Below are 24,208 nucleotides of genomic sequence, written 5' to 3'. Positions count from 1 at the left end.
AGGATGAGGTAACGCAGTACTTAGAAGTTCACGATAAAATTGGCCAAAGTCAGCATGGTTTTGTGAAGGGAAGATCTTGCCTGACGAATGACACTAAGCGGATGACACTAAGCTGGGGGGCAGTGTTAGCTGTGAGGAGGATGCTAGGAGACTGCAAGGTGACTTGGATAGGCGACTTGGATAGGCTGGGTGAGTGGGCAAATGTTTGGCAGATGCAGTATAATGTGGATAAATGTGAGGTTATCCATTTTGGTGGCAAAAACATGAAAGCAGACTATTATCTAAATGGTGACCGACTAGGAAAAGGGGAGATGCAGCGAGGCCTGGGTGTCATGGTACACCAGTCATTGAAAGTGGGCATGCAGGTGCAGCAGGCAGTGAAGAAAGCGAATGGTATGTTAGCTTTCATAGCAAAAGGATTTGAGTATAGGAGCAGGGAGGTTCTACTGCAGTTGTACAGGGTCTTGGTGAGACCACACCTGGAGTATTGCGTACAGTTTTGGTCTCCAAATCTGAGGAAGGACATTATTGCCATAGAGGGAGTGCAGAGAAGGTTCACCAGACTGATTCCTGGGATGTCAGGACTGTCTTATGAAGAAAGACTGGATAGACTTGGTTTATACTCTCTAGAATTTAGGAGATTGAGAGGGGATCTTATAGAAACTTACAAAATTCTTAAGGGGTTGGACAGGTTAGATGCAGGAAGATTGCTCCCGATGTTGGGGAAGTCCACGACAAGGGGTCACAGCTTAAGGATAAGGGGGAAATCCTTTAAAACCGAGATGAGAAGAACTTTTTTCACACAGAGAGTGGTGAATCTCTGGAACTCCCTGCCACAGAGGGTAGTCGAGGCCAGTTCATTGGCTATATTTAAGAGGGAGTTAGATGTGGCCCTTGTGGCTAAGGGGATCAGAGGGTATGGAGAGAAGGCAGGTACGGGATACTGAGTTGGATGATCAGCCATGATCATATTGAATGGCGGTGCAGGCTCGAAGGGCCGAATGGCCTACTCCTGCACCTAATTTCTATGTTTCTATGTTTCTATGAATCTGCTGAAGTTCTTTGAGGAAGTTATTAATAGACAGAGGGGAGGCTGCAGATGTTGTTTACCTAGATTTTCAGAAGGCCTTCGACAAGGTGCCGCACGTCAGGCTGCTAGGGATGACGAGAGCCCATGGTATTGAAGGGAAGATACTAGCATGGATAGCGGGTTGGCTGGATGGCAGAAGGCAAAAAGTTGCAATAAAAGGAGCTTTTTTATGTTGTTTATTAATGATTTGGAATAGTGGATTGAAGGCATTGTAGCCAAGTTTGCAGATGATGCTAAGATAGGAGACAGAATCCAGAAATTGGCGATGTAACGGGACTTGGGTGCTGGTGCAGGACTCCCAAAAAGTCAATTTTATGTTGGATCATTAGTAAGGAAGGCAAATTCAATGCTAGCATTTATATCAAGAGGACTGGAATACAATAGACAATAGGTGCAGGAGTAGGCCATTCGGCCCTTTGTGCCAGTACCGCCATTCACTGTGATCATGGCTGATCATCCACAATCAGTACACCGTTCCTGCCTTCTCCCCATATCCCCTGATTCCGCTAACTTTAAGATCTCTATCTAACTCTTTCTTGAAAGCATCCAGAGAATTGGCCTCCACTGCCTTCTGAGGCAGAGAATTCACAACCCTCTGTGTGAAAAGGTTTTTCCTCATCTCCGTTCTATATCTCTTCATCTATAAAATTATAAAAGGACTGGACAAGCTAGATGCAGGAAAGATGTTCCCAATGTAGGGCGAGTCCAGAACCAGGGGCCACAGTCTTAGAATAAAGGGGAGGTCATTTAAGACTGAGGTGAGAAAAAACTTTTTCACCCAGAGTTGTGCATTAATGGAATTCCCTGCCAGAGGGCAGTGGAGGCCAAGTCACTGGATGGATTTAAGAGAGAGTTAGAAAGAGCTCTAGTGGCACTTTCTGCACCATGTTTCTATGTTTCTAAATGGCTTACCCCTTATTCTTAAACTGTGGCTCCTGGTTCTGGACTCCCCCAACATCGGGAACATTTTTCCTGCATCTAGCCTTTAGAAATTTATATGTTTCTATAAGATCCCCTCCCATCCTTCTAAATTCTAGCAAATTTAAGCCTCGTCGACCCATTCCTTCATCATTTGTCAGTCCCGCCATCCCAGGAATTAACCTGGTGAATCTATACTGCACTCTCTCAATAGCGAAAATGTCCTTCCTCAAATTAGGAGACCAAAATTGCACACAATACTCCAGGTGCGGTCTCACCAAGGCCCTGTATAACTGCAGTACGACCTCCTTGTTCCTAAACTCAAATCCCCTCGCAATAAGGGCCAACATGGCATTTCGAAATTGAAATGCACTACTTACTGCAAATGGTGGCTTGGGAGCTTTGGCTTGAAGTTGAAAGGCACTTCTTACTGCAAATGGTGGCTTGGGTGTGGCTTGAAATTGAAAGGCACTACTTACTGCAAATGGTGGCAAATGGTGGCATTGCATCCTGCTTGAAGTGGTATGAAACTGCACTGAATTTGGTGGCCTTGCACCCTGCTTGAAATGGTAGGAAAATGGATTTGAATTTGGTGGCCTTGCACCCTGCTTGAAAAGGAATTTCAAGGAATAGTCATGAGTCAACTGCCAGCCCACCAGCCATAAGTGAGCTGCCAGCAGATCAGGCTTGAGGGACTGAGCTGCCACCCCAAGAACCCATACCAGCACTCCAGAAAGCCCCCCTACTGGCCACCAATATTGGAATTGGTGGAGAGGTGGAATATTGCGTCGGGGGACCAGCCCTCCCGTGTGAACATGGGACCCAACGGGTCCCACTTAGTCAAGTATCTAATATACTTTAAGCACATTATAACGCAAAGCATTTTATTTCAAGAATCACTAATTCCAACTTTTATTCAAATCAGGTTTCACCTTGAATTCTGTTTTATATACTTGTTCATTATATTCGAAGCAAGTTACCTTAATTTCAGCAACCCTGGAAGAGAAAAGACTACGGGTAATGTCTCTTTCCATCTCCCTCTTGCTCTGTTTACTTTCGGCTTGCTGTCCTCCTCCACCGTACACTGCACCAGCAAATCCAATTTCACCACCTGCCGTCCAATCCACCAGAGGATCATACACAAAAGCTTCCAATAAGGTCAAGAGAGTCTCTCGTCCACGTCTCATTATTTGAACTACCTAAAAGGGAACAAAGTAATAAACTGAGTGAAAATGGAAAGTGTCTAATAATACTGGAATTAATGGTGATGTAATTGTGTGTATACTATAATTACATCCAATAACAATGTATTATAAATCTAACCTGTTCACAAGAAAGTCTGAACAATCCTTCAACCCCCGTCACACCAAGTGCAGTCTCAATATTTTGAGTCATTCTGAATGGAACTTTCTCAGGAACTCTTAAGCTTTTCCCTAAAGATAATTGACAACATTTTCTCTCAATATCATGCAACAGGATGATACTAAAATGATATACATTGTAAATGTTAATACCTTTCTCAAAACAAACATTGTAGTCAATGTGCACCACTTCTCCGGTTGTCATGTCTATTAGAACATTATCCAAGTGTCTATCGCCAAGCCCAATTATGTAGCCCACCATGGACATAACCGCAGTTGACCTTGCATACGACTAGGAATAAAATAGTACTCATTGTTAAAAGACATCAATCAAAATACAAAAGAATTCAAGCAACTCGCCTTAAAACATTTGTATAATATTTTAAGTTGCCTCACAGCAACATTATGAAAAATATTTTGCACGGCAATAGATTAGAAAATGTGGCCAATACATTTCTCAAAAAGCTGTGTTTAATGAAATGTGTCAGTGATAAAGTCATACAGTGTGGATACAGGCCCTTCGGTCCAACTTGTCCATGCCGACCTACATGCCCTTTCTACACTAGTCCCACCTGCCTACGTTTGGCCCATATCCCTCTAAACCTACCCATGTACCTGTGTAAATGCTTCTTAAATGTTGCGATAGTACCTGCATCGACTACCTCCTCCGGCAGCTCATTCCATGCACCCACCACCCTTTCTGTGTAAAAAGGTTATCCCTCGGGTTCCTATTAAATCTTTCCCCCTTCACCCTAAACCTATCTCCTCTGGTTCTCAATTCCCCTACTCTGGGCAAAAGCCTGTGAATTTACCCAATCTATTCCTCTCATGATTCTGTACATCTTTATAAGATCACCCCTCGTCTTCCTGCATCAAGGAATTAAGTTCTAGCCTGCTCAACCTCCCTGTAGTTCAGGCCCCCCAAGTCATGGCAACATCCCCGCCAATGTTCTCTGCACATTTTCCAGCTTGACAACATCTTTCCTATAAAATGATCAAAGCTGAACATAACCTCCCAACTTCTATACTCAATAATCTGACCATTGAATGCCAATATACCGAAAGCCATTTAGACCACTTTCTAAGGAATTATGTAATAATGGATTGGTATATGTTTTAAAATCACTCATAGATTGAGATAATTAAAAGACTGTAGCTTGAAACTGTGAAGACAAAGGCAGTTATTTCTCAGCCATCGATACAAATGGCTAAATCATCTAGTTGTCAGAGCCCTGCATGTCAGTCTCCATATTTGAGACTGCACCCGCTGAGTTCCTCCAGCAATTTTGTGTACCTTCCATATTTGAGAGGATAGTTTATAGAGAAATACATTGTTATGGATGTCCCCAGGTGTGAAAAGTCCTGTATTAATAAAAATCTCCCCAACTATGTCTCCAAATGCACAACAGCATTTATTGCAACTTCCATTTTTAAATGTAGAATATTTTTATAGCTTTGCATGTAATCATGTTTCATCATTCATACCTGTGTAACACACCACCATTCATCAGGAGTAGTACATGAGCACCACAACTCTTTAGCAAGAAGATTTGGTGGCGTGGACTCCATTAGTTCTTCCAAGACGGAACTCATTACACTCAAAGGCCAATCGCGTCGTGAGACATCAAGATTAAGACCTACTGATTTTAGAGCTGGACCAATCTTACTGTAGTACAGCTCACTGGGTCGGGGGACCAAAGCTGGATTTTGAGTAGTCTGGTACGAATCTTGATTCTGGGATGAAAAAACAAATACATTGAGAAAGTGAATAAGTACAATCTTACATTTACAGTTTCACAGGAAATATAGTTAACTATTGTGGCATAAAAATCAGTGCAGTCAATTAAGAAGGGTGTGTGGGAGGGTTTAATATTTTTAAATTGTCGGCTCCCGCTCCAAGATAATATCTTTTTGCTTACTTCCCAAACAAAAGCCTGGATTAGAAGCAGAATCCGGGCCAACATTCAAAAGTCAATTACATTAATAGCTGCAGACAAACCAACAATGGGCTACAAAACCCATTCTCAATCCCTAATCAGAAGCACATTGTAGGATCAACTGAACAACAGAGAATGTTTGAACTATCAGTCATCCAGCTACAAATGCTTAGTGGGTGCTGTAGCCTAGTCAGATTGAGCATTAAAAACAGTGCAGGAGGAACTCTGTGGCTCAGAGAACATCTGTGGAGGGAATGAAAATTGTGAAGGGTCCCGACCTGAAGTGATGTCTGACATTTCCCTCCACAGATGCTGCTTCACCTGCTGAGTTCCTCCAGCACTGTTTTTTAATTCTGGATTCCAGCATCTGCAGATTCTTAAATGAGCATTAAAAACCTGCTCAATTCAAAATTCCCTGTGGGGAGCAGAAGCCAGAGCAGTTCTCTTGCACAACTCAGCCAGAACAGTTTCACTCATCTGGCTTCATGACCACCATGGGTCACAGCACCAACCACTTCTTCCCATCCCCATCTCACAAGTTGGCAGTCAGTCCGGACGGGCTGGAGCCAAGAGTTCAACGTTCAGAGCTTCCACTTCCTCAATCTTACTTTACTGCAACAACAGACAATTGGGAACATTTGCCTCTACCTTCTGTGCCTGCAAAGTCACTTCTCTTTGTTGCCAACGCTTGTAAAGTCCAAAAAGTGGTGTGGCTCCATCTACCCACTGAATAAGTCCTGATCTTGTACCCAATGGCGTCACAGAATAATGTCTGGCATGGAAACGAGGAGTCTCCTGGTGATTAATTTTTATGAACATTGTATTTACAATCGACAAAAACTGCATTATTCGTTCATCCAGATGCAAGTCTTCTAGTCCTGTGAACACAAACGATTTGATCATTCATATCTAAAAAGTCTACAAATGTTAATATCAGTAGTTTTGAAATAATTCCACTGGGCAGTGGTCAATTTTACTTTGAGATGCGACTACACAAAATATGAAATTACATTTAATTTGCATGCAACTTTTAAAGGATTTAGATCAAGAAATAGAACCATTCTAGAACTAAATGTTAACTGCAAAAACGGAATTTGAAAATATTTGTCTACACAATACATTAGTCATTTGAGGACAAATCCTGGATGTTTTTCTCGATAACAAAGTCTGCTACAACCCCATTAACAGCAGGTGCTGGGGCACAAAGTCACCAGAAGTGGTTTTGAGCCACAATTGAAAAATGTGCCCACTTGATGCCCCAATCCAAACACTGACAGCATCTCTAACTTGTGGTTGAGTCTTCATTTAAATATTAGTTTCAAAAGTACTTTCCAAAGAAAAATCAGGGTGTGCATCAACAACTTCTATTGATTATTATGCACTATTTCAAATTGATATGTAGTCATAATCAGAAATACAGAACAAAATATCACTCTTTCCTGGTGTGTGCTCTCCCTCCGAATTAACTAATTTGCATGGTAATAATTTTAAATGTCTGGCAAGTAATTAAAGAGAGCAACACAGGTGTGGTTGCGTGAAAACCAGAGAAGAGTATTGTGCTGATTGGAGGATATAAGCAACACGAGCAAGGTAAAACATTCACCCGTTGCTTTAAGTGAATCTCTATGTCTAGACTGCATTTCCATGTCATTTTTTCAAAGCAACCAAGAAAATTGTGACAATTGGTCAAATGACAGTAAATTATGTACACATTGCAACACATTAATCAGAGCAGAGGTAAAGGAATTAAATATCTGCTTCTCCCACCGCTGAGATCCTACCTGGCAAATAAACAATACGGGCACTAAAAGTTCAAAAGTCACAGAGTTAAATATTACTGGAGAATCTTTAGTCATCAATTCCCACATTACCTTTAAACAGATATGGATAATTTTTCCCATCAGAGCCCAAGAACATTAGTTTCTTTGGTTTTGTTTTGGTGGGAAGAATGGTAATACTATTGCCAACACTCTGAATTGTGACTGCATCTCTCGCTGAGATTTCACCAGGCAGGGCGATTTCTGTGTTAGACATTGCAGCCATTCGTGGACTTATTTCCTCTAGATGCAACAAGTAGCTGGTACGTTTCTGTGCTCTCTGTTGTAAATTCAGCATTGTCTGTAATGTATTAAAAATGAAAGACATCATTCCATATGCTTCACCATTGAAGGAAACTGGAAGCTGATCTTTGCATTGCATAAAGTGACATAGAAAATAAGTGCAGGAGTAGGCCATTCGGCCCTTCGAGCCAGCACTGCTATTCAATATGATCATGGCTGATCATCCAAAATCAGTAGCCCGCCATACAATCAAGCTCCCCAATCTATGTTTCTTGGTGCTTATCTTATTACATTTTTATTAAATATAATTACTGTAACTTCCATCAAGCACTTATAATGTAATCTTCAAGCTAGCATTATAAGTAAGTAAGTAAGTTTATTGGCCAAGTATTCACATACAAGGAATTTGCCTTGGTGCTCCGCCCACAAGTAACAACATGACATAGTGACAGTTACAAATGACTCAGAAAGCACTAAACATTAATAATAATAAAACATTAATGGTAAAACACCATTGATCAAACATGTGAACCAACAAAATACCAGATCAAAGGGAGGCTACAGATTTTTGGCTGTTGAGTAGAGCAACTACTCGAGGATAAAAACTGTTTTTATGTCTGGCTGTGGCAGCGTTGACAATCCGGAGTCGCCTTCCAGAGGGAAGTGATTCAAAGAGTTTGTGGCCTGGGTGAGAGGGGTCAGAGATGATCTTGCCCGCTCGCTTCCTGGCCCTTGCAGTGTAGTTCATCAAAAGTTGCAACCAATAATCTTCTCTGCTCATCGGACGATTCGCTGCAGCCTCCAGGTGTCGTGCTTGGTGGCTAAGCCAAACCAGACCATGTTGGAGAAGGTGAGAACAGACTCTACGATGGCCGTGTTGAATTGGACCATCATTGCCTGTGGCAGATTGTGCTTCCTCAGCTGCCACAGGAAGTACATCCTCTGTTGTGCCTTTTTGACTGTGGAGTCGATGGTAGCCCCCCACTTAAGGTCCTTGGAGATGATGGTTCCCAGGAACTTAAAAGACTACACACATGTGACTGTGGTGTTGCTGATGGTTAGTGGGGTGAGGGGAGGGGGGGGGTCTCGTAAAGTCTACAATCAGTTCCACTGTCTTAAGAGCATTGAGCTCTAGGTTGTTGCGATGGCACCAGGATGCCAGCTGTGGCACATCCTGTCTGTAGGCAGATTTTTCCCCATCCTGGATCAGTCCAATCAGGGTTGTGTCGTCCGCAAACTTGAGAAGCTTGACAGAGGTGTCTGTGGAGGTGCAGTCGTTGGTGTAGAGAGAGTAGAGAGGAAAGAGTACGCAGCCTTGCGGTGCTCCTATGCTGAGTGTTTGCGGATCCGAGATGGTTAATGATGGTTAATTTCTGGACTGTGTACCCAATCCCAACACCACAACGTCAACACCAATTTGCTCGGCCTTCAGGTCGTTGCTTTACATTTGATGTCAGATGGAAATAGTTTGGGAAAATTGGAAAACATGCCATCTGAAAACTATGTTAAGCTCAAAGCATATTCCAACACTGTGCCTGTAAACACTATATTAACTAGAACTGATTAATGACCATCACATCCAATCAATTATGCTCTTCCTTAAGTAAACATTTATGTTACGTATCTTACCTGTTTAAATGGTAACCAGCTGCTGCTAGGATTAGCAGGATTGGACGGGGTCTTCAATTTTTCCAAAGCATTATTAATTGGTTCCCCGTAGGTGTCCTGAAACCATTTCTCATGTGGAGTTTCTGCTGGAGTTGAAGTAATGCTACATACATGCTCCAAGGCAAATACTACTGGCTTCATCAAAGCTGTGTGCTTCTCCCTCATAATGGCCATCTTCTCATCCCTAACACAGAAAACACAAACAAAATAGCTCATAACAAACAAATAATAGATTACTTCACCTAACTTTAAAGTACATAACAGTTGCAGAATTTAAAATTAGGAATTGTCTGTAAAGACAGATTAGATTTTGTAAACCGTTCAAGAAGGAACTGCAAGATGCTGGAAAATCGAAGGTAGACAAAAATGCTGAAGAAACTCAGCGGCAGCATCTATGGAGCGAAGGAAATAGGCAACGTTTCCGGCCGAAACCCTTCTTCAGACTGATGCAGGGTTGGGGGGGGGGTGGTGGGGAGGAGGGGCGGGAAGAAGAAAGGAAGAGGAAAAGCCAGAGGGCTGAGGGAGAGCTGAGAAGGGGAGGAGACAGCAAGGGCTACCGGAAATTGGAGAAGTCAATGTTCAGGCCACTGGGATGCAGACTGCCCAAGCGGAATATGAGGTGCTGCTCCTCCAGTTTCCGGTGGTGCTCACTCTGGCCATGGAGGAGGCCCAGGACAGAAAGGTCAGATTTGGAATGGGAGGGGGAGTTGAAGTGCTGAGCCACAGGGAGATCAGGTTTGTTAATGCGGACCGAGCGGAGGTGTTCGGCGAAACGATCGCCAAGCCTACGCTTGGTCTCACCAATGTAGATCAGCTGACATCTAGAGCAGAGGATGCAATAGATGAGATTGTAGGAGGTGCAGGTGAACCTCTGTCGCACCTGGAACGACTGCTTGGGTCCTTGAATGGAGTCAAAGGGGGAAGTAAAGCGACCGTTCCCTCCGTAACTCCCTGGTCAATTCTTCCCTTCCCACCCACACCACCCCCTCCCCGGGCACTTTCCCTTGCAACCACAAGAGATTGTACACGTGTCGCTTTACCTCCCCCCTCGACTCCATTCAAGGACCCAAGCAGTCGTTCCAGGTTTGGGACAAAGACCCATCATTTATTTATTTGCCTCTGTACTCCACAATTTGAGATTTGTAATGGAAAAAAAAAAATCAGACGTGGTTAAAGTGCACATTGTCAGATTTTAATAAAGGCCATTTTGAAAAGTTTTGGTTTCACCATGTAGAAATTACAATAGTGTTTATACATAGTCCCCCCATTTCAGGTCACCATAATGTTTTGGACACAGCAATGTCATGTAAATGAAAGTAGTTATGTTTAGTATTTTGTTGCATATCCTTTGCATGCAATGACTGCTTGAAGTCTGCGATTCATGGACATCATCAGTTGTTGGGTGTCTTCTCTGGTGATGCTCTGCCAGGCCTGTATTGCAGCCATCTTTAGCTTATTCTTGTTTTGGGGACAAGTCCGCTTTAGTTTTCTCTTCAGCATAAAAAAGGCATGCTCAATTGGGTTCAGATCAGGTGACTGACTTGGCCACTCAAGAATTGACCATTTTGTAGCTTTGAAAAACTCCTTTGTTGCTTTAGCAGTATGTTTGGGATCATTGTCTTGCTGTAGAATGAACTGCCGACCAATGAGTTGAGGCATTTGTTTGAATTTGAGCAGATAGGATGACACCTCAGAATTCATTATGCTACTACCATCAGCAGTTGTATCATCAATGAAGATAAGTGAGCCAGTACCTTCAGCAGCCATACATGCCCAGGCCATAACACCTCCACCACCAGGTTTCACAGATGAGGTTGTATGCTTTGGATCTTGGGCAATTCCTTCTCTCCTCCTTACTTTGCTCTTGCCATCACTGATATGTTAATCTTCGTCTCATCTGTCCACAAGGCCTTTTTCCAGAACTGTGGTTGCTCTTTTAAGTACTTCTTGGCAAACTGTAACCTGGCCATCCTATTTTTGCAGCTAACCAGTGGTTTGCATCTTGCAGTGTAGCCTCTGTATTTCTGACCATGAAGTCTTCTGCGGACAGTGGTCATTGACAAATCCACACCTGAGTGTTTCTGATCTGTTGGACAGCTGTATGGGGATTTTTCTTTATTATAGAGAAAATTCTTCTGTCATCAGCTGTGGTGGTTTTCCTTGGCCTGCCAGTCCTTTTGCGATTAGTAAGCTCATCCGTGCTCTCTTTCTTCTTAATGATGTTCCAAACAGTTGATTTTGGTAAGCCTAAGGTCTGGCTGATGTCTCTAACAGTTATATTCTTGTTTCTCAGTCTCATAATGGCTTCTTTGACTTTCATTGTCACAACTTTGGTCCTCATGTTGATAAACAGCAATAAAAGTTTCCAAAGGTGATGGAAAGACTGGAGGAAAGACTAGGTGCTGAGAGCTCTCATACCTGCATTAAGGAAGCATTTAAACACACCTGAGCAATTACAAACGCCTGTGAAGCCATGTGTCCCAAACATTATGGTGCCCTGAAACAGCTGTAATTTCTACATGAAACCAAAATGTATAAAAATGGCCTTTAATAAAATATGACAATGTGCACTTTAACCACATGTGATTTTTTCTATTACAAATCTCAAATTGTGTAGTAGAGAGTAAAATAAATAAATGATGGGTCTTTGCCCCAAACATTAAGGAGGGCACTGTGTGTCTGTGCCGAGCTGCTATCCAACTCTTATCCGCCTGTACATAATCTATATACCTCCATACCCTGCTGATGCTTCTCCATATGCCTACACCAACTTCCCGGATCCAGGCACCAGGCACGTGCCGTCAGGGTAGACAAGGTAGGCACTGCCTACCCTGACTAAAATTATAAAATGGTAATTACTAAATATAAATAGTAAAGGCATGGGAGAATTATGCCTATCTAAGAGATCGATTTCTTAGGTAGGCATAATTCTCCGTGCCTTTCAACTGCAGCACTTGCAACACGCGAAGGTCTGTGCAGCCCACGTGCCGTCGGTGCTGCTGCAAGCCGTCAATTTCAAGGGGAGCTGAAGGCAGCTGAAACACTGCCTTTGCAGTACTGCGCAGGTGCAGCGCTAGTTTCTTGGCGGGTTTTTCAAATATGGATTGCCATTATCTGAAGAGTATCTTAGGGAACAAAGAGAGAAGAATGGAGTTCATGTACCAATAATGGGGTAAGTACATTTCTTGGTGCTATATGTTTTTAAATACCGTATTTCCTGGGGTGGAGGGGGGAGAAGAGTTCCTTTCACAGCGTTTGGGGAGTCTGGCCTGGGGTAAAGTTGTGGGGAGGGCAGTTGTGAAGGAGGGGGTCGGGTTCTTGCCGGTAACCCACTTGCGACGCTCCTTGCACGGAGCCACCGCATTGAGGCGGGGGGGGGGGGGGGGGGGGGGGGGGAAGAAGTAGCTCGGGTGGCTGCGAGCGGCCGCCGGGCCAGACAGCAGAACCAGCCGCCACCTCAGCGCCTTGTCGGTCCCCGCTCACCTCTGGCAGCTCTCCATCTAAAAACCTCTCTCCTGCCGCTCGCTGGCCTCACTCATGTCAGCCGCTTCCCGCAAATCCTTAAATTCCGACAGCGCAATTGAGGTTACTCGGCTGTGGGAATTTAAGGATTTGCGGGAAGCGGCTGACATGAGCGAAGTCGGCAAGCAACAGGTGAGAGGTGTTCAGACGGAGAGCACGGCCAGAGGTGAACGGGCCGGCAGAAGACGCTGAAGTGGTGGCCAGTTCTGCTGTTGGGTCCCGGTGGCCGCTCGCAGCTACCGGAGCTGCTTCTATCCCCAGCTACAATGCGGTGGCTCCGCGTCCAGAGCACCGCAACAGCGGTGAGCGAGTTACTGCCATTATCCCCGACCCCCTCCTTCTCAACACTCCTGCCCGCCCCGCAACTTTACCCCTGGCACAGACTCCCCACACGCCGTGAAAGGAACTCTCCCCCCAATTGGTCCCTTGAACAAGTGTTGTCATTCAATAAGATGACAACTGATTCAACTTTTCACTGTGCTCCCGTTTTCCCCACTATCTCTCCACCTGCCATCACCCTTCACCCCCCACCCATTCATTCAGAATAAAGGAGACTTGGAAGCCTTGGGCAAATTGAATTGCTACTGTATTTATTTTATTTATTTTTTTACGGAGAGAACAATCTGCGCATGAGCGGTTTAAGTTTGTTTTTTTAAAGCCAACTGACTGCCTACCCTGAGTAATCACTCACGGCATGTGCCTGCCAGGCACTCACCACCCTCTGTGTAAAAAAAGTTGTCCCACACATCTCTTTTAAATCTTGCCCTTCTCACCTTAAAGCTATATCTATGGTATTTAATTTTTCCATCCTGGGAAACAAGGGGCCAACTGTCCACACTATCGATGTCTGTCATCATTTTATATACTTCCATCAGGTCTCCCCACAGCCTCCAACGTTCCAGAGAAAACAATCCACGTCTTTCCAACCTGTCACTGTAGTTAATACCCCTTTTAGGGCTAAATGAATCAAGGGATATGGGGGAAAATGCAGGAACGGGGTACTGATTTTGGATGATCAGCCATGATCATATTGAATGGCGGTGTTGGCTCGAATGGCCAAATGGCCTACTCCTGCACCTGCACCTGCACCGCTCCATAGATGCTGCTGCACCTGCTGAGTTCCTCCAGCAATTTTGTGTACCTGTTTTTCTATGTCTGTTTTCTAATCCTGGCAACATGCTGGTAAACCTCCTCTGAACCCTTTCCAAAGTATGCACATCCTTTCAGTAATGGGGCGACCAGAACTGTATGCAATATACCAAATGTGGCCTAACCTATAAAACTGCATCATGACCATATACCTACAAGGATTAGCAATCTTTTACAATTGTTGTAAGTATCAACAATTGTTTCTATTCAAATTACAACATAGCTAGTTCCACTACAAGTATTTAAGTTGAATACATTTACTAATATTAACGTTTTCAAACACTTACTTGCGAAGCGTGTTATTATTTTGAACTCTCTTCACTTCATCCTCCAATTGCTGAATGCGTCTGAGTACATGCATGTGCTGTTGTTGAAGAACTCCAAGCCACAGTTCGTCCCAGAGGACAGTGATTCTCCGCAATTCACCAACTAACATCTGTACCTAATACCAGGAGATTATAAATTAAAATAGAGTTTTAAATTAATGAGCACCAATTCACAAACTGGGTTGCTGAACATTACCAGTGTAAACAAATGCTGACATTAAACATTTCAGTAACTGCCATGAGGGGAATCATCTTGACACAAAGCACCATCACCCCTTTTCAACCGAAGACAGTTTGGCACAATTATAAAAAGACGGAAATAATCAACTATTCATCAACAATTACCAAGTATAACAACTTTATAGTATTCAATGCAGTAATTGACTGAATAATCTAATGTCAACTGCCAGTTTCTGATTTGATTACTTATCTTATTTTATTATGGCCAATTCCACAACTAATTCTTAGACAATTGCAAGATAATGATGCAAAAGCCTTAGCATTGATGGGAATAAAAACATCGAAACATAGAAAATAGGTGCAGGAGTAGGCCATTCGGCCCTTTGAGCCTGCAACGCCATTCAATATGATCATGGCTGATCATCCAACTCAGAATAACTGGGCTTTGAAAAGTGTTTTTTTCCAGGTTACTGATGGTATTCAAAACTTGCCTTAACGCCGTTCCCCAAGGCGAACGTACCAAATGCCTTCTTCACCACCCTATCTACCCGCAGGGCCACTTTTAGGGAACTATGTATTGTACTCCTATATTCCTCTGCTTTCTTAGTAGAGCTGAGGAAAGTGCTGTCCCAGTTTGACATTGGGGAGTGGGAGAAATGGGTGCGCACCAGAGGGTGGAATATGGGGTGGGGGCACAGGAAAGAGTGACGGAGAAGAAAAATACTAAATGCTGTTTGCAAAATTGATTACCTAAAATTGTCAAGAACTCTTGTATTACAAATAGTTCCCAGATCTTTAGTCCGGCGCTTTGGGAGAAAGCAGCGTCAACAGAAAATTCCAGACGACAGAAATTGTCCCTGGAACCCACTACCTAAACATATGTCCAACTCCTAGGCCTCCCAGTTGTCTTCATATTTATTGCTCTCACATAAAGTAAAATAGAGCTTTAAACAGTAAATAAAACAAGAAATACTTTTATTGTTTAGATTTATTGCCACGTGTATGGAGTTACAATGAAACCCTGTTTTGCATTCTATTCAAAAAGATCAAATATATCATACATAAAATGCAATATAGCCATACTCAAGTCCAATAGATAGAGCAAAGGGGAAGATAGAGGGCAAAGAAGATAATTCTCAGCATTGTATGGTATCAGTTCCAGAGACAAAGTCCAAAGTGGAAAGAAACGAATTGTACAGTACCTATCCAATTGTACAGTACCCTTAGCTTATGGAAGGACCAGAAGCCAGATAACAGAGAGCAAGAAGCTGTTCCAGTCTGGTGGTGCGCGCTTTCAAACTTCTGTACCTTCTGCCAGAAGGGTGAAAGAATGACCGGGCTGGGACAAGTCTTTGATTATATTGGTTGTGTTTTTGGGGCAGCATGAAGTATAAAAGGAGTCAAGAGTGGGAAGTCTGGTCTGTGTCAAGGACTGGGCTACATCAACAACTCTTCAATTTTACGCAGGTCTTGTGCAGAGCTGTTCCCAAATCAAACTGTGATGCAACCTGACCTTTTGTGAAACGCAATCTTTTAAATGAAAAGCTGTACTGTACTTTCATATATACTCAATGCTTTGAAACTTATGTATAAATAAATATAAAAACAGAAGAACAAAATAAATCTAAACTTGGCAGCCAGGTGTTGACTGCTCTAAACTAACCCATTAGATTGAAAATATGTCGGACCAAGGTTTCTGTATTTCAAACATTCTTTAAAAAGGAAAGTAAGAGGTTACGATTTTTCAATGAACTGAACTGGTTGTTCCATTTTCAATCAGGTAACATTTTGAGATTAACATTATGAAATGTTTTAAGATATAGAAATCATACATTTTTCTATCAAATGTCTGGACATCAAATATCTTAGTTTCCTAGTTTAATGAAGTAAAAACAGTTAAATGGGAGCACGCAGTTTTCTCATGTATGTTAATATACCAAGATTGGTCGCAACTCATCCTACTTTGTGGTTTATAAGAAAACAACAAGTGACACAGCTATTAATACTACTTCCACACATCTCTCCGGATCTGGTTCCATTCAAATCATGGCTCTAGGTGTGCAGAATTCATATGCGCTCTCTCTAACTGCTGGAGTCCTTTAATGCCCTTGTTTCAGTTAAGTGGCAAAGAAATCAGGAATAAAAATGATCAAGTAATAGGACAATGAGATGGTGAACAGGAGCAATGGATTGTTCCATTGATAGCTGGTATGGACCCAAAAAGTTAAGTGGTCTTTATTTTAAAACATTTCAACTGAACAAAATAATTCTACCTGCTATTTAAAGACAAAGTTTGAAGTACCTGTAAAACCATGGTAGGATTTGCTGATGATAATTTGTCCACTATTGTACTATAGCAGTCCTGCATCATAGCTTGATCCTCATTAAAGCTACATTTCTGTTCATCTTTAATGCTATCCTGTGAACCAGGAGGACTATTTTCTTCGCATTCACCTCCAGACAGAGCTTCAGCCTGGATATTACTTAGTAGGGTAGGAATTGCAGATGACAATTTTGCTCCTGAAAAGGCAACACAATATTTACATAAGACATATTTACTGTTCTGATATTGAAATAGTATAAAGAACAATCTAGGTTATCCATTGAAGGACAGCTTTATAAGGTCATATGGAATAGGAGTAGGATTTGGCCATTTGGCCCATCAAGTCTACTCCGCCATTCAATCATGGCTGATCTATCTCTCCCTCCTAATCCCATTCTCCTGCCTTCTCCCCATAACCTCTGACACCTGTACTAATCAATAATTTATCTATCTCTGCCTTAAAAATATCCACTGACTAGGCCTCCACAGCCTTCTGTGGCAAAGATTCACCAGTCTGACTGGTACATTCAGGTGCTGCTGCCTCATCTCCAGTGACCGTGTCTCAATATTGTACAATGAGGAAATTCTCTCTGCAATCGCATATAGTCAGGTTTCTTCCATATCCCCAAAATGTGCTGACTGAAAGCATAATTGGCTTTTAAAATTACCCTGACAGTGGCTGTCAGGAGAATCAGAGGGGGGCAGTGGAGGCTGATGCACATGCATATGTGAATAAATTAATGAATTAGTGTAGGGGAAATGGGGCTAATAGGAATGCCCCAAGAGCCAGAAAAGAAATATGAAATGTTAACTTGATTCAAATAATTTATGTATAAGGAACTACAGATGCTGGTTTAAACCGAAGATAGACACAAAATACTGGAGTAACTCAGCGGGACTGGCAGCATCTCTGGAGACAAGGAATAGATGACGTTTCGGGTCGAGACCCATCTTCAGACATTATTTCTGAAATTATTCTAGCAGACATATGCTATTTTCTTATGATAAATGTCAGATACTGTTCTGATGTACTAGATAAATCTCCCGGTGGCCCAGCACTTCAACGTCCTCTCCAATTCCCAATCTGACCTTTCTGTCCTGGGCCTCCTCCATTGTTAGAGTGAGGTCCAGCACAAATTGGAGGAACAGCACCTCATATTTTGCTTGGGTAACTTACACCCCAGCAGTATGAACATTGACTTTTCTAACTTTCGATAGCCCTTGCTTTCTCTCTTCATCCCCTCCCCCTTCCCAGTGTTCCCACCAGTCTGACTGTCTCCGACTACATTCTATCTTTGTCCCTCCCCTGACATCCGTCTGAAAAGGGGTCTCGACCCGAAACGTCGCCAATTCCTTCTCTCCATAGATGCTGCCTCACCCGCTGAGTTAATCCAGCATTTTGTGTCTATCTTTGATTTTACCAGCATCTGCAGTTCTTTCTTAAACAGATAGGCATGTATTTTTGGCTGAAACATCCATTTCATCAAGGATTAATATGGAGAATGAAAATGTTACCCAATTGGAATAATTAATGTAATATGTTTTTAAACATGTTTAAGAAAGAACTGCAGATGCTGGAAAAATCGAAGGCAGACAAAAATGCTTGAGAAACTCAGCGGGTGAGGCAGCATCTATGGAGCGAAGTAATGGGTGACATTTCGGGTTGAGACCCTTCTTCAGATTGATGCGGCGGTGGGGGGGGGGGGGGGGGGGGGGGGGAGAGGAGGTGGGAAGAAGAAAGGAAGAGGTGGAGACTGTGGGCTATGGGAGAGTTGGAAAGGGGAGGAGAAGGAGGGAGGGAGAAAGCAAGGACCACCTGAAATTGGAGGTCAATGTTCATACCGTCGGGTGTAAACTACATGATTTTAAACATACTCATCAACAACCTTACTTTTATCAATAGCATTGTCAAAGCAGATTAAGCTACAGATAGAAATGCTAATTACCCGAGGACTGGGTTTCACCACTGAGTGATATCGAGCCAACAATTGCAGGATATAGAATAAGATGAGGAGAATCTTGAGCCACACGACACAACAGATTACAGATGCTCTGACGTACATACACTTCTGGGTGATTTAAACGTGAGAATAGCTGTGGAATAATACCTGATACAAACAAAGAAAAAAATTAATATCTTTTTCAAATGAGTATTCAGGGTTATGACAGATAGGCTTATTACAAACTCAAAGCACATCAATTTTACATGTTTATCTAGATCAAGATTATACAGAAACCAATGACTACATCCTGCATCCAAGAAAACTAGACACAAAATGCTGGAGTAATTCGGCGGGGCAGGCAGCAACTCTGGAGGGAAGGAATGGGTGAATTTTTGGGTTGAGTTCCTTCTTCCAAGAAAACTACACTGTACAAGTGATTTCTTGTCACTAGAAGTTAATTGAGCTTCAATGCCACACAATACAAAGGTCGTGGCCATCTGGCCCTACAAGCAGGCTATGCATTAAGATCATGACTGATCTTCTGCCTTAAAATCATTTTCAGCACTATCTTGTAATCCTTAATTTTTTTAGCACCCAGATATTGATATGCTTTGAATGAACACTGACTGAGCCTCCATAGCTATTTGGTTCAGAATTCAAAAGGTTCATGATCCCGAGTCAAGATAGCTCTCACCTCAGTCTTAAGCACCCTACCCTTAATTCTCAAACTCTACCGCTTGATTCTAAATCCTTCGGCCAGGGGAAACATCTTCCCTGCATCAAGCCTTTCAATTATTCTGACCAAGATCTATCATTCTTCAAAAATAAACACAATCCCAATTTACTCAACCCCATCCCATTTGGCAAGCCTGCCATTCTTGGAATTAGTCCAATAAAGTTGTTGCATCCCTCTATGGTAAGTGTCCTTTTTTTAAGCAAACAGAACTAAACTACAAAACATTTTCCAGACATTAGACTTTTGGCAGGAACCCCGAGATTACTACCTATGAGATCCTGCCTTTTAGCTTTTCTAAGCTCGCTAAACTCTGCTTGAAGGAACTTACCACTGTTTCTATTGGCCCTTTGTGTTCATCAACTGCTCTTGGATGTGTTTGAAGCATTTGTCTATATTCTAAATCACTGCCAATATAACTTTAAAATATTTACGCTGTCAAAAAAAGTTTAGTGGCACTTTTATTTATATATAGAAAGTTTAAATATTGTTTGAACTTAAGCCCCACATAAGGTTAGGCTGCAGGTTAAGGTACTGATCTCATTAATATAAAAGAGACCAACAAATAATGTTATACATATATTCAAAATCATGAAGGGTAAAGAAAGAGTGAAGGTAAATTGTTCCTGTGGGCAGAAGGCAGAAAATCAGAAGTAAAGTGTTTGGCATGAGTGAGATATTCAGACATCTGGAATTCAATGCACAAAAGGGGGGTGAAAGAAAGCACATTTGATCAGGCTAAATATTTTCACATTTTGATTGCTGCTGAAATTAATGGCATCAGGCAATAAAGGAACATATATTTACTGAACACATTAATTTGTTCATATTTTAATTACATTGTGGTTTTGAGTCCACAGACGTTTTCTACAAGGAAATGAGTTAATACCGAGCAGCAATTCAGCGGGCTGCTGTTCCTTGCAAAAAAGCTTTAGGAACTTTTTCCTGCAAGTTGTCTGCAAAGTCTACTAGATTTGACGATTGAAAAATAAACCTCGACAGATATAGCTTCACTACAAAAATGCTAATGAACATAAATTATGTGGGTTGAGCTTAATACTTCACCTATCAGTATTTCCAAGAGACTATACTCCTAGTTCAATCCTTCATCTGTTTGATGAAACCCCTTTAGTTTGTTAAACACATTGCTCTTGGTTATTTTCTGCATTGTGATTGGAACACTATGAACCATAATGTGTGTTAACATGCATCTCCTTGTCATTTTTGGTTATCCTGTTAAGAACTATTAGCCAAAACAAATGTGATTAAAGATGATCAAACACTTTTCCAACATTTAATAGAGACCAGTTGACAAATATAAATTGTTTTTATTTAAGTCCAGGGAAATGCTATAATTTTGTAGTCTGTAACCTCACCCTGCACTATATTCTTAGAGACAAAAGACATTAAAATCAACAAAAATGAGGTACGCTCAGCCCTTCCAGTGCATAATGGCATGTATCCAGACAAACATACGCTCATCACACATGACCTAACATATTTTGCTATTTGTTGTTTCACATTTGGTTCTCTTTGATCTATGCTTCTCATGGTATCAAGTTCCACATTCAAACCACACTTGAGGAAATATATCCCTTGTTGTATTGGATATGTTGGCTTTAATTTTATATTTATAGATCTTAGTTTAGGTCTTCCCATAAATGACACTCTACAAATCTACTGTTGCAATATAATAACATTTAGTCTAATTTTCAAATCACCCTTCAGTCTTCTTGGAAAGAATACGCTCTATTTTTCTTGATTAAATATAATCACTTGCTTATGGTATGACTGGTGGTGAATATTTGTTTTGCACTTGTGCATCTTCTTTGTAGTTCCGATCAGAGAACTGCACAAACTCAACGTGCGTGTTAACCCTGGTTTTACACAAGCTTTTCAGAAATGTAGTTTGTTGAAAACAAACTTTGTGTTACTACTTTCAGTGATTTAAATACCCTTGGTCATAGAACATACCACAGGAATGTCCCTAATATCATAAGAGATAGGAGCAGAATTAGGTCAATCAGCCCATCAAGTCTACTCCGCCATTCAATCATGGCTAATCATTCTCTCCCTCCTAACCCCATTCTCGTGCCTTCGCCCCATAACATCTGACACCAGTAATAATCAATAATTTATCTATCTCTGCCTTAAATATATCCACTGACTTTGCCTCCACAGCCTTCTGTGGCAAAAAAAATCCACAGATTCACCACACTCTTGACTAAAAAAAATAATTCCTCCCCAAATCCTTCCTAAAAGAACACCCTTTAATTCTGAGGCTGTGACCTCTAGTCCTAGACTCTTCCACTTGTGGAAACATCCTCTCCACATCCACTCTATCCAAACCTTTCACTATTCTGTACATTTCAATGAGGTTCCCCTTCATTCTTCTAAACTACAGGCCCAGTGCCATCAAACGCTCATAATCTGTTAAACCAGGCATTCCTGGAATCATTCGTAAACCTCCTCTGGACCCTCTCAAGAGCCATCACATCCTTCCTCGGATATGGTGCCCAAAAACTGATTCCACTTGCAGATTAACATTTCGTGAATCCTGCACCAGTACTCCCAAGTCCCTTTGCACCTACGATTTCTGGTATCATCCGCAAACTTGTCCACAAAGCCTTCAATCTCCTCATCCAAATCATACATATACAACGTGAAGAGCTGGGGCCCCAGTACCGAGCCCTGTGGAATGCGGCATCATGTGCCAAACATGATACCTGGTTAAACTGATCTCATCTGCCTGTACATTATTTACATCCCTCTATTGCCTGCACTTCCATGTACCTTTCTAAAAGCCTCTTAAATGCCATTATCGTATCTGCCCCCACCACCACCTGGTAATTCATTCCAAGCCCCATCACTTTGTAAAAAAAACATGCCCTGCATATCTCCAATAAACTTTTCCCCTCTAACTTTATATCTATGCCCACTGGTGATGGACATTTCCACCCGGGAAAAAATGTTCTCACTGTCCACCCTATCCATACCTCTCGTATAGTCCTTGGCTTTCCAAAGACTCTGAAGTCTTCTTAACCTCTCTGATGAAATACCATTTCACACTTATCAAAATCCATTTGCCAATTTAGTACCATTTATTTTACTGCCGTTTCCTCATTAACATGTACCTTCCTCAAAATTTAGAGTAATCTGCAATTCTTCATAAAATGCTGAAAAGTAGCAGGAATTATAACTGGTGCAGAGCCTTCTTTGTTACTTTAGGACATAATCAATTTGGTTGCATAGTGTAGGAAGGAACTGCAGGTAGACACAAAAAGCTGAAATAACTCAGCGGGTCAGACAGCATCTCTGGAGGAAAGGAATAGGTGACATTTCGGGTTGAGACCCTTCTTCAGACATTGCATAAGTGCATAGTTTGGTTGCAGCATCAGTTTAGCCTACAGATATACTTGATAAATATTTGATAAGCAGGATAGTAGCAAAGCAGTGAATGCGGGAATATAGTGCTCAGCATTGTAGGACATCAGTTCCTCAGACTAAGTCCAATGTTCTAACTGGGCAGTCCTCACTGATGAGTCAGATTACAGGAAGGAGAATGGGAAACATAAATATAGAAAAATAGTGCAGGAGAAGGCCATTCGGCCCTTCGAGCTAACACCGCCATTCAATGGCCGATCATCCAAAATTAGTGCCCTGTTCCTGCTTTTTCCCCCCATATCCCTCGATTCCTTTAGCCCCAAGAGCTAAATCTAACTCTCACCTGAAAACATCCAGTGAATTGGTCTCCACTGCCTTCTGTGGCAGAGAATTCCACAGATTCTTAACTCTATGGGTGAATAAATGTTTCCTCATCTCAGTCCTAAATGGCCTACCCCTTATTCTTGAACTGTGACTCCTGGTTCTGGACGCCCCCAACATCGGGAACATTATTGCTGCATCGAGCCTGTCCAATCCTTTAAGAATTTTATATATTTCTATAAGATCTCCTCTCATCCTTCCAAATTCTAGTGATCACAAGCCCAGTCGACTAAGTCTTTCATCATTTATCAGTCCCGCCATCCCGGGAATTAACCTGGTGAACCTACGCTGCACCCCCTCAATAGCAAAAATGTCCTTCCTCAAATTTGGAGACCAAAATTGCACACAATACTCCGGTTGCGGTCTCACGAGGGCCCTGTACAACTGCAGTAGGACCGTCTTGCTCCTAAACTTAAATCCTCCTGCACTGAAGGTCAACATGCTATGCGTTTTCTTCACTGCATGCTGTACCTGCCTGTTAACCTCGTGTCCTGGTGTCGAGACAACAACATTTCTCTCAATGTCAGCAAGACAAAGGAGATAGTGATCGACTTCAGGAAGTGAAGTGGTACACATACCCCAGTTTATATTGATGGCGCTGAAGTGGAGATGGTCGAAAACCTCAAATTCCTACAGTGCCCTTCATAACTTTTGGGACGAAGACCCATCATTTATTTATTTGCCTCTGTACTCCACACTTTGCGATTTGTAATATAAAAAAAAATCACATGTGGTTAAAGTGCACATTGTCAGATTTTAATAAAGGTCATTTTTATACATTTTGGCTTCACCATATAGAAATTACAGCAGTGATTATACATAGTTCCCCCATTTCAGGGCATCATAATGTTTGGGACACAGCAATGTCATGTAAATGAAAGTAGTTATGTTTAGTATTTTGTTGCATATCCTTTGCATGCGATGACTGCTTGAAGTCGGTGATTCATGGACATCACCAGTTGCTGGGTGTCTTCTCTGGTGATGCTCTGCCAGGCCTGTATTGCAGCCATCTTTAGCTTATGCTTGTTTTGGGGGCTAGTCCCCTTCAGTTTTCTCTTCAGCATATAAAAGGCATGCTCAATTGGGTTCAGATCAGGTGATAGACTTGGCCACTCAAGAATTTACCATTTTTTAGCTTGGAAAAACTCCTTTGTTTTTTGACAGTATGTTTGGGATCATTGTCCTGCTGTCGAATGAACCGCCGGCCAATGAGTTTTGAGGCGTTTGTTTGAA

General features: G+C 42.1%; 1 protein-coding gene across 1 annotated transcript in view; it reads right to left on the bottom strand.

The window, feature by feature from the left end:
- smg1 (SMG1 nonsense mediated mRNA decay associated PI3K related kinase) overlaps nt 1-24,208 on the bottom strand; it is a 153,093-nt gene that overhangs the window by 53,817 nt on the left and 75,068 nt on the right. The window contains exons 36-45 of the mRNA XM_033041229.1: nt 18,481-18,642; nt 16,514-16,731; nt 13,993-14,147; nt 8,996-9,218; nt 7,178-7,424; nt 5,955-6,184; nt 4,855-5,103; nt 3,523-3,661; nt 3,332-3,441; nt 2,989-3,207 (exon numbers count right to left, since the gene is read on the bottom strand). Coding sequence (XP_032897120.1) covers nt 2,989-3,207; nt 3,332-3,441; nt 3,523-3,661; nt 4,855-5,103; nt 5,955-6,184; nt 7,178-7,424; nt 8,996-9,218; nt 13,993-14,147; nt 16,514-16,731; nt 18,481-18,642 — 1,952 coding nt within the window. The remainder of the gene's footprint in view (nt 1-2,988; nt 3,208-3,331; nt 3,442-3,522; nt 3,662-4,854; nt 5,104-5,954; nt 6,185-7,177; nt 7,425-8,995; nt 9,219-13,992; nt 14,148-16,513; nt 16,732-18,480; nt 18,643-24,208) is intronic.

The sequence above is a fragment of the Amblyraja radiata genome, chromosome 22 (assembly GCF_010909765.2).
Source record: "Amblyraja radiata isolate CabotCenter1 chromosome 22, sAmbRad1.1.pri, whole genome shotgun sequence".
In the NCBI taxonomy this organism is placed as follows: Eukaryota; Metazoa; Chordata; class Chondrichthyes; order Rajiformes; family Rajidae; genus Amblyraja; species Amblyraja radiata.
The sequence above is the reverse complement of the archived record's forward strand: the minus strand, read 5'-3'. Positions and strand labels throughout refer to the sequence as shown.